Raw genomic sequence first — 10,304 nt, 5'->3', positions numbered from 1 at the left:
TTCCCACCCCTATTTCCCTTCAACTAGTTATCTTTCACAGAACAAGAAAGAGAAAAAAAATTGCTTCTCATCTTTTTTGCTTTTTAAATTTATTTTATTTTTAAAAAAGAAAAAAAAGCCCCACAAAATCATGACATTCAAGGTGGTTATTGAATTTGTCTGTCACAGTCTGTGTTTCTGGGAATTAACAGAAATTGCTTATTATTAGTTTAAACCACACACCAGAGTAAGACTAAAAATCAGGCTGGAAGGTGACCGAAAGAACAGTCCTCAGGGGACGTCACCAAAATTAAATTATAAACAGCCCTGACTGGGGTTACAGGGAGTTGACAGGGAAAGACCCTGGGCACCTGGACAGAGAAGATCAGCGGATGGTTTTGACTGGGCTCTTGAAATTACTGGCGGCCTGAAGCTGCAACTGGTAAGCCATGGGATGGATCTTGAAGCCATAAAGCCTGAAACACAAAGCAGGGCAGGTTAAACTGGAGATGAAAAAAGTTAAGAAAGCCCTGTCACAAACAGCCATCATATTGCAGTAAAGAACGTACCTTATATACTCGCGTATAAGTCTACTTTTTCAGCACATAAGCCCCCCTCGACTTATACGCGAGTGAACGGGTGGCAAGCGGGTGGGGGGAATGGGTGGCGAGCGAAAAAAACCTGGGAGCTGAGGGCGTTTTTCTGCACCTGCTCCCTGCTATGTGGACACAAAGGCAGCTCCCAGGTAAGCCTTGGGCTGTTGTTTCGCTGCACTGCAGGTGGCCAGTAGCTTCATTCACAGTGAATATTCAGTGAATAGGTGTGAATATTAAATATTAAATGTATATGTTACAGAATTTTTGGTCAGGCCAGGAAGCTCCATGAAAGCTAGGGAGCCATACTCATTGGGAAATCTGCACCATTGGAGCCCATGGTGGCAGGAATCCCCCACACACACAGGGTGCCCTGGGGTGCAGCCACTGCCAGCACCTTTTAATATTTTAAAACATTTTTATTGGTATCTATTTTTATTTTTAAATTTTACCAGTAGCTGCTACATTTCCCACCCTAGAGGTTGTCCTGGCCCCGTCCCCAGCCTCCAAGTGATTAATAGAAAATGGTGACTCGAGTATAAGCCGAGGGGGCTTTTCTCAGCCTTTAAACAGGGCTGAAAAACTCGGCTTATACGCGAGTATATACGGTACACCTGCTTCTGAACTAGCAGGCTGCCTGCCCCTTCAGCAGCGGAAATGCTGAAGGCCAACCTAGGCTACAAGCAGCACACAAGCAAGACATACTCTATCTACCGATTCATTTTCCTCCCACCCTTTCTTCAAGGTAGGGCAGTTATCGAGGCTTCCCCTTCCTCAGTTTTATCCTGACAACAGCCCAGTCATGTGGATTAATACAGAGAGGCAGGCTGGCCGATCACCTAGAGAGTTTCACGAAAGAGGAGGGATTCTAACAAGGGTCTCCCAGGCTCCAGTCCATTACACCGTATGAGCTTTCACAGCCTGGGCTGTGCCGTTTCTTGACCAAGCTCTTGGGAAGCAGCACAGACCAGCCTCAAGTAGTCATGCACTGCTTCTGGGCAGGGGTGCCTCTAAGTTGCTAACTGTTGAGGGAAGGTGAGCTAGATACATACAGGTCTCGAACTGGGCATTTCCATTCTAGAAATGAAGCAGGACTTTATTTCTGTCACTGCAAAGTCTGAATTCCACCTTCTTTCCCATTCAATGATGTTATGGAGTCCATTTCCAAATTCTTCCTTTAGCCAATGACTGCACAGACTCCCTTGGATCAAAACCATCTACCATCTTTTGGAAGCTTACCTGGGCACAAACTGGTTGGCTGGCCGTTTCGGCCGGTACTCGGGGTGCACCATGAACAGCATATGAGGGAAGCCAGTCCCAAAATAGGCCCCATCCGTATGATGATGGCGGGAAGATTTGGGGGTGTAGACATCCATGCACTTTGGGCAGTACAGTTTGACCATGGCCTCCCCAGGTATATCAGATAAGCCTAAGAGTGAAGGAGAAAGCAAAGTTCAGAAGTGAGACTACTCAAACTTAACAGGGAAGTGAGGTGTTGTAACTTCTGGGATGAGGTCCGTTAACATTCAAAAGTATAAATCTGAAATAGGTCAAGCCTAGAGAACTCAAGAGACAGTGTTCACCGCTACCTACTTTATTCTCTTCCTATACCTCCAGACCCCGAACATCTTCCCTCTTAGATCCTCTCTAGCTCATCCAATCCTTCATGAGGAATTCAAGAATTCTAGCATGTAGTCCTCCAGCTCCACCCCAGGTTTCCAGTCCTCGCCTCTTCAATGGGTGTATACTTACCAATAGGCAGCATGGGCTGGTTCTCACAATAAACTCGAGGACAGTAGCCAAAGTCTCCTTGCTGGTATTTCTCAAGCTAGCAATAAAAGAAAACAGAATGTCAGCAATGGAAGGCCTCTCCACTTCAAGGAAGTCCTCTCCCTCCCCTCACTCTCTCCCCTCCATCACTCCCCTTCCCTTGCACGCTACCCCTCCCCTCTCTCTCCTTCCCCTCCCACACTACCCTTCCCCTCTCTCTCCTCCCCCTCCCCTTCCCTTCAAAGGTTTTCAAGGATATGCTGTGTGGTCATTTTATTAATTAGGGCTTTTAGTGGGGAATATGATGCAAGCATTGGGGTGGGGATTATTTAAAGGATTTTGTACTTGATCCTAAACTTTGTTCTGCATGCACTTCTCTCCAGGTGCTGTGCAGGAGATCCCCTTCCAAAAGGCACCTGGAGGCCCATTGAAATTGTTTTGATAAATGTAAGGGCCTAGCACCAGAGGAAGTGAACTCCAGGGCAGAAGGACACCTCCACAGCACTCACAGACAAGTGTACGAAGAACAAGGTACAAGATCCAAGTTAGAATGCATGTTTAATTTTGATTTCTAAATCACTTTGAGCCAAAAACGAAAGGCGGGAGACAAGCGTTTCAGGAAATAAATATACATACCATCTGGGCAATGCCACGGTTTGTGAGGATGTAGCGAGCGTGAATGAGCCCATACAGCATCTCAGCTGCCTGTTCAATCAAGTCACTCTGGTTAGGATTGTCCTCAAGTTCCTCATCTGCAAGTGGAGAAGAGGAAAGTGAAAGTCATGGAGAAAAGGAAGGTGGAATCGCACAGGGATGGAGGAATGCTGCAGAGAAGACTGAAAGGTCCCCACATCATTCTCCGAGCCACCACTAAATCAATATTGATAGTTACACCTTCTAAGACCAAATTATAATTCAAGAATATCACACAGTGCAAATAAAAGTGAACAATATTGCACTTTCTTCTTCGCTCTTCAAATGTTAATTGAATTTCAATACAAATGACAATCACCCATGTTAAAAGGTTTTTGAGAAAGAAATATCAACGTTTTGAGTCCTCTGGGGATAGGGCGGTATAGAAAACGAAACAATAAATAATAAATAAATAAATAAAAACATTTTTGTGTTTTACACTGAAGTCTATATACATTTAAATCCTCCCAAGATATGTACAGTTTCCACATCAGAGTGATCCAAATCCATAACAAATTATACCATTCCTATATTTTGCAAGCTCAGCTATTATCATTAAATCTAACAGTTAACTGGCAAAGCCAAGCTACATGGGAGCTTCATGGGTGTGCAGAAATAATCGATTATTCAACCAAAGAAAAAGAGAAACCTCTAAAAGCCTGCCTGACAAGGTTTGACATGCTCAAAGGAACAGTGTTGAGAGCATCATTTAAAGGAACAAAAAAAGGTACATGGGAGAAGTGACCAAGAATTACAGAATCTTAGAGCAGCAGTGGCGTAGTTGTTAAGAGCAGGTGCATTCTGATCTGGAGGAACCGGGTTTGATTCCCAGCTCTGCCGCTTGAGCTGTGGAGGCTTATCTGGGGAATTCAGATTAGCCTGTGCACTCCCACACATGCCAAATGGGTGACCTTGGGCCTTTGTTGTGAGGGGGGAAGGACAAGGAGATTGTAAGCCTCTTTGAGTCTCCTACAGGAGAAAAAAGGGGGATATAAATCCACACTTTTCTTCTTCTTCTTCTTCGGGGTCTCCAGCTTGCTCTATCTAACTCTAGAACTCCCACCCCACCATCCCAAAAGAAGGAGTGTACAGCACACCATAAGCCCCCCCTCCCCCGAGCCCAGTTGGGGGGGACCAGCCAAATACCTGGGTGAAGAGGCTGGTTTCTGCAAGGGGCTGAAACTCTAGGCTGCTCTCTCTAGGCTGCTCCCACCCCTTCACCTCTGAAGGGGGCAGGACAGCCATTCCCCCCTCCCCCCGCAAGTGCCTTGGCAGGAATATATAGGTGGATGCACACTCTCAGGTACCCAGGACTGGCCATTTCCCCCTCCAATTCCACATGCACAAACAACAAAGTACATAATCAGAAACAGCACCTGAAATTTAATGCACTATCCATGACATAAACAGGACACCTTAAGATCAACCTTTCCTCGCAACACATTAACCCTAAACTATGTGGCTGTACTGACATAATTATTCTCACAGTGAAACAGCCTGTAGCTGAAGAGAAGTCAAAATTTTATTTACTCCAGGTGTCAAGTACAAACCTTGTATGCTTCGCCAAAGATCACTCGTGCCATCGTTTAAGATTATTCTTTAATCACTTTTTGAAATGATTGAATATAAAAGAAAAACAACAGTGATCTCATTATGTGGGTCTATTAGGTGAAGAGTTGGATTATGATTTCCTGGAGCAGGTGACCAAACTTTCACAAATATGAGAAATAGTACTAAATGGAGATTTCAATTATCTGGATATTTGCTGGGAGCCAAACTCTGGCAAGACTACCAGGTCCAACAATTTCCTCACTTGCCTTGCAGACAGTTTCATGGTCCAGAAGGTGAATGAGGCTCCTAACCAACAATGATAACCTGATCAATGGGGTGGAAGTGATAGGGTCCCCTTAGGTGGGAGTGACATGTTCTCCTGGAGTTCGTTATACCAAGTCTAGTCGGACATGTATTCTAGACTTTAAGAAAGCTGATTTCAGTAAACTTGAGAAACTACTGGCTGTGATCCCAAGGTTAAGAATACTAAAAGAAAAGGGAGTACAAGATGGATGGGAGTTACTTAAAATTGAGATCTTGAAGGCACAATTTCAAACAGTTCCAATGAGGAGAAAAAATGGGAGGTGTCTAAAGAAACCAGGATGGATGTCTAAAGAACTCTCAAGTGAGCTAAAATATAAAAGAGACATGTACAAGAAATGGAAAAGGGGGGAAATTACTAAAGAGGAATTCAAACAAATAGCCAAGACATGTAGGGAGAAAGTCAGAAGCTAAAGCTCATACTGAGCTCAGACTTGAAAGAGATGTAAAAAACAATTAAAAGGGCTTTTTTGGTTATGCCTGTAGCAAAAGGGAGAAAAAGGATACAATAGAGTCATTGTGTGGAGAAGATGGTGAACTTCTAACAGGGGACAGAGAAAAGGCAGAACTACTCAACATCTTCTTTGCCTCGGCTTTTTCCCAAAAGAAAAACAGTGAACTGGGGGGAAATGGATCAGAAGATACAGTAGAGGAAATTCAGCACATGAAAAATAAAGAGCTAGAACAGGAATACCTGAACACTTTAAATGAATTAAAATCTCCAGGGCCTGATGAACTACAACCCAGGGTATTAAAAGAACTGGCAGAAGTTATCTCAGAATTGCTTGCTATAATCTTTGAGATCTCCTAGAGAACAAGAGAACGCCCAGAAGACTGGAGAGCTAATGTTGTTCCCATCTTCAAAAAGGAGAAAAAAGAGGACCCAAATAACTACTGCCCAGTCAGCCTGACATCAGTACCAGGAAAGATTCTAGAGATCATTAAGGAGACAGTCTGTAAGAACTTGGAAGAGAATAATGTGAGCACTGAATATCAACATGGATTTCTCCAAAACAAGTCATGCCAGACTAAACTTATCTCTTTTTTTGATAGAGTGACAAACTTGGTAGATGAAGGGAATGCTGTGGACATAGCATACCTTGATTTTAGTAGGGCCTTTGACAAGTGCCCCATTATATTCTTGCGTGTAAGCTACAAAATGAATTTCCACAGATGAACTAGCAAAATGAATTTCCACAGAGATAAATGTAGGATTCTACACTTAGGCAGAAAAAAATAAAATGCACAGATATAGATGGGTGACATCTGGCTTGAAAGGGATCTGGGAGTCTTAGTAGACCACAAACAGAAAATGTGACATGGCAGCCAAGAAAGCCAATGCAATTCGGGGATGCATCAATAAGAGTATAGTGTCTAGATCGAGGGAAGTAATTTTACCACTCTACATTGGTCAAACCTCACCTAGAGTACTGTGTTCAGTTTTGGGAACCGCAATTTTAGAAGAATATTGACAAGCTGAAACGTGTCCAGAGGAGGGCAACCAAAATGATAAAAGGTCTGGAATCCATGCCTTACTAAGAGAGGCTTAGGGAGCTGGGGATGTTTAGTCTGGAGAAGTGAAGATTAAGAGGGGACGTGATAGCTATGTGTAAATATTTGAAGGGATGTCATGTCAAAGAGGAAGCAAACTTGCTTTCTGCTGCCTCAGAGACTAGGACACGGAATAATGGATTCAAGGTGCAGGAAAAGAGATTTCACCTAGACATTAGGAAGAACTTTCTGACTGTCAGGGCTGTTCAACAGTGGAATTCACTGGCTCGGAAAGTGCTGGAGTCTCCTTCTTTGGAGGTTTTTAAACAGAGGCTGGACGGCCCTTGTGATCTCTTCCAACTCTATGATTCTAATCATAACACTTCAAAAACATTTGCCTATGTCAATTATATTTGAAACAAAATAAGTGTACAGGTATGTCATCCCTTAACCTACCCATCTTAACAGACAAAACACAGTTCACAATTTTCTTACCATAGTTTCCAGAAAGATTACAGTCTCACACATAATCCACATCAAAGAGATTCAGGCTACCTAATACAGGCCAACTTATTTGAAACTCACTCGATTATATTCAAATCACTTGTTTCCTCTGAAGGCATGGGCCTCTGGACTCAGAATGAATTTCCCATGGAAATAATTGTTTTAGACCTGTGACAAGGTTATTCTTAAATTCAGACACAAAGCCATTTACTTATAGTCACTTTTCTCAAGTGTCACTGTAAAAAAACAAATATATATTTGCAGGATTTGTCAGGCCTACTTTGTCAATTAACAAGGTCTGTGACAAAGTTTTTGTACTGGATATGCATATCATATACTCTTTAACTCCAAGCTCCTTTGGTATCAAAGAATTTGTCAAACTTTCACAACATTACATAATGGTGTCGCTCACCTGGTTCCAAATCCAGTATCATATCTAAGGCCTGGCGATAATGGGGAACTTGCTCATTGAGGCCAGTTAGATTGAATTTGTCCTGAATGTAATCTTCATCAACCTAAAACAGAAATACAAAATGCTGGAATCCATCATCAACCAAGTTGGCCCTCTTCAGTTCTCAAACCCACTCAGCCAACTTGCCTCTCTATCAGGTTGGTTACGCCTGGGGAAAAAAGTCACCTGTTCCTAAGTGTCCTCTCACTAACCTGTTCAGGAAACCCAGTGTCTGGTGACCCACCCACACTACACAATCTAGGAAACCTCACTGTGATTCAGCCAACACACTTCACCAGCCCATCAGCAACAACACCCCTTTCCATTTTCAGGGAGTCTCTCTGCTCAACTCACCTCGCAGAAGAACTCATTGCCACGCAAACCACAGAACCAGGAAATCCAGGATACTTCCTCCGAGCTACTCATCTTCCCGTCCTCTAGAGACAGAGAGGGGCATCAGCATCCAGGCAACTCCTGCTCCCCAATTATTTCCGTATTCCCACTTAATCCAGGAAGTATTGCTGCATTTTTTTAAAGTACTTCGCCTGGTATAGCGACTGACAGCCGCTTGGCTCCCGGCCTGTTCCAGTTATCAAAGCAAAAAAAAAAAAATTCCACCCTGCCGCGTTTGTACATGGAGACCATCAGCAGGAGTAAACCCCAGACTCTTTCCGCTATACTCGAACTATCATTCCCCCAGCGCGTCAGGAACAAGATAATCTGCAGCACAGTTTAGCCTATATCTCTCCCCTGCCCCCGTGCACAAAAGTGTGGGGATACCACCCACCCTTTGACACTCCTGTGCCCTGGAACAGGCCCCTCCAGCCCTCCCACAACCTTGTCGCGGAAGCGCCATTGCCGACAAATCCTGCTCCTTTCTGCAGACCGGCTCGCTAGATTTGGACCCCAATAACTCACCCCGGGGGGCTCAATCGCCTCGAGGAGAGGAACCCGGGATGGAAACAAGCTCTGGACCGCCGAGGCCTCTGCCGGTGTCGACCGCGCACGCGCCTATCTCCCCCAACGAAAGGGGCACCGCGGGACCGTAGCGCTCCGAGATAGGGAAAGAGTGGGCAAGCGAGAAAAGAAACTACCAATCCTACAGTGCAACAGCGAAAGGACACTGTGCTGCGGAGCACGCTGGGAGCCGTAGTCCAAAAGCGCCTCAAAGCCCTTGCAAAGAGGCTTGGAGCTTCGCCAGAACTACAAATCCCAGGCAGAGCGAGAAGGCGTCTCCGTGACATCTTAGCCGGAGACGAACAGACGCCGCTCGCTCTGCGTTGTGCTCATCCGGGGAGGAACCGCTGCTCCCCAGCGAAAGTGTTCCAGATGCACTCGAGGTCCGTTACCAGCTGTGGTTTGTGCATCTATGGTGTTGTTGGGTTGCAAGCCGCCCTGAGCCCGCAAGGGGAAGGGCAGCATATAAAGGGAACACAAAAGCGGTCTGGATTTGGGAGACGCGAGCGGTCGCGTTTGCAGAGAACTACGATTAGGAACAAGCGACGGAAGTCAGACGATGCCATTCCCAGGAGGCTAATCCGGTACTCCGGGGAATTTAATTAGCAGGAGGGAAAATCAATCCCTGCCCCGAAGACCATCCAAGAGCCAAGAAGCGGTTGAACACTCATTCGGGCATCGCCGGCCAAGCTCCAGTTCGTTCAGCCTGTCTTAGATGATCAGGAAAAACTGGGTGTCGAGATGAGGGGGAAGACTGAGGGTGGTGCCGTGGGTGAAAACGCATGAGGTTGTTTAGGATCCCTGCGGGGTGCAAAGTGTACAGAGGATTGCTGAGGAAGAGTCAGCATGGATTTTGCAGTCCTGTCTTTGAGGGTGTCAACAGGCATGTGGATAAGGGGGAACCAGTGGACATTCCTTACTTGGATCTCCAAAAGGCTTTTGACAAAGTTAAGAACATAAGAACCAGCCAGCTGGATCAGACCAGAGTCCATCTAGTCCAGCTCTCTGCTACTCGCAGTGGCCCACCAGGTGCCTTTGGGAGCTCACATGCAGGAGGTGAAAGCAATGGCCTTCTGCAGCTGTTCCTCACCAGAGACTATTGAGAAAACTCAGCAATCAAGGAATAAGAGGGGAAGTCCTCCTATGGATTAAAAACTGGTCGAGGAACAGGAAACAAAGGGTGGGTATAAATGGGAAGTTCTCACAATGGAGAGATGTAGGGAGTGGTGTCCCCCAAGGATCCGTTTTGGGACCAGTGCTCTTTAACTTATTCATAAATGACCTGGAAGTAGGGGTGGGTAGCGTGGTGGCCAAGTTTGCAGATGATACCAAATTAGGTAGGGTGGTGAGAACCGCAAAGGATTGCGAAGAACTCCAAGCGGACCTTGATAAATTAGGTGAGTGGTCTAAGAAATGGCAAATGCAGTTCAATGTAGCAAAATGTAAAGTGATGCACATAGGGGCAAAAGATCCAAACTTCACATACACGCTACAGGGGTCAGTGCTATCAGTCACAGACCAGGAAAGGGATTTGGGCGTCTTAGTTGATAGTTCCATGGGAATGTCAACTCAATGCATGGCAGCTGTGAAAAAGGCAAACTCTACGCTACAACTGTTTAGGAAGGGTAGATTAGACTGGGCAATAATTGGCTACAACTACGGACAAATAAGCATCTCTTCGAGTGTCTAAGGAAAGGTGCTTTGAATTAGGGACTGATTTATGATATTTTGTGTCAATTTGGTTGGTCCTAATAAAAGGCATTTCATTCTTGTTTTTGTATTTCTGCCCATATTCTCTAAGTAAACAATTTACATGCTAAATGGGTGGATCCCACCCAACACATGAAAATCAAGCTTGCTAATTGCACCCTTTACACTTGTTAACAGGCAAATGGTTCTTTCTCCCACCCTGGACATTCCACAGGTATCTATATTTCTCTTGCTTTACTACCATCAGATCCTCTGAAGATGACAGCCACAGATGCAGGAGAAAA

General features: G+C 45.0%; 1 protein-coding gene across 1 annotated transcript; it reads right to left on the bottom strand.

The window, feature by feature from the left end:
- Window positions 1–72: 72 nt before the first annotated feature.
- On the bottom strand, window positions 73–8,398 carry LOC125425598 (casein kinase II subunit beta). Its single transcript, XM_048483169.1, has 7 exons — window positions 8,272–8,398; window positions 7,708–7,790; window positions 7,315–7,417; window positions 2,979–3,094; window positions 2,325–2,400; window positions 1,812–2,001; window positions 73–455 (listed from the first exon to the last, which is right to left on the bottom strand). The coding sequence occupies exons 2-7, from the start codon at window positions 7,777–7,779 to the stop codon at window positions 365–367; spliced, it is 648 nt and encodes a 215-aa protein (XP_048339126.1). The 5' UTR covers window positions 7,780–7,790; window positions 8,272–8,398; the 3' UTR covers window positions 73–364.
- Between the last annotated feature and the right edge of the window lie 1,906 nt (window positions 8,399–10,304).

This window comes from Sphaerodactylus townsendi, unplaced genomic scaffold (assembly GCF_021028975.2).
Source record: "Sphaerodactylus townsendi isolate TG3544 unplaced genomic scaffold, MPM_Stown_v2.3 scaffold_905, whole genome shotgun sequence".
Classification (NCBI taxonomy): domain Eukaryota; kingdom Metazoa; phylum Chordata; class Lepidosauria; order Squamata; family Sphaerodactylidae; genus Sphaerodactylus; species Sphaerodactylus townsendi.
The sequence above is the reverse complement of the archived record's forward strand: the minus strand, read 5'-3'. Positions and strand labels throughout refer to the sequence as shown.

What these genes read in the sequence shown, in the direction of transcription:
- LOC125425598 (XM_048483169.1), bottom strand. Translation starts at nt 7,779, where the DNA reads ATGAGTAGCTCGGAGGAAGTATCCTGGATTTCCTGGTTCTGTGGTTTG. An exon ending in GATACTGGATTTGGAACCAG is followed by an intron (nt 3,095 to 7,314) that starts GTGAGCGACACC and finishes CTCCACTTGCAG; the next exon opens with ATGAGGAACTTGAGGACAAT. An exon ending in GCCAACCAGTTTGTGCCCAG is followed by an intron (nt 456 to 1,811) that starts GTAAGCTTCCAA and finishes TTTGTGTTTCAG; the next exon opens with GCTTTATGGCTTCAAGATCC.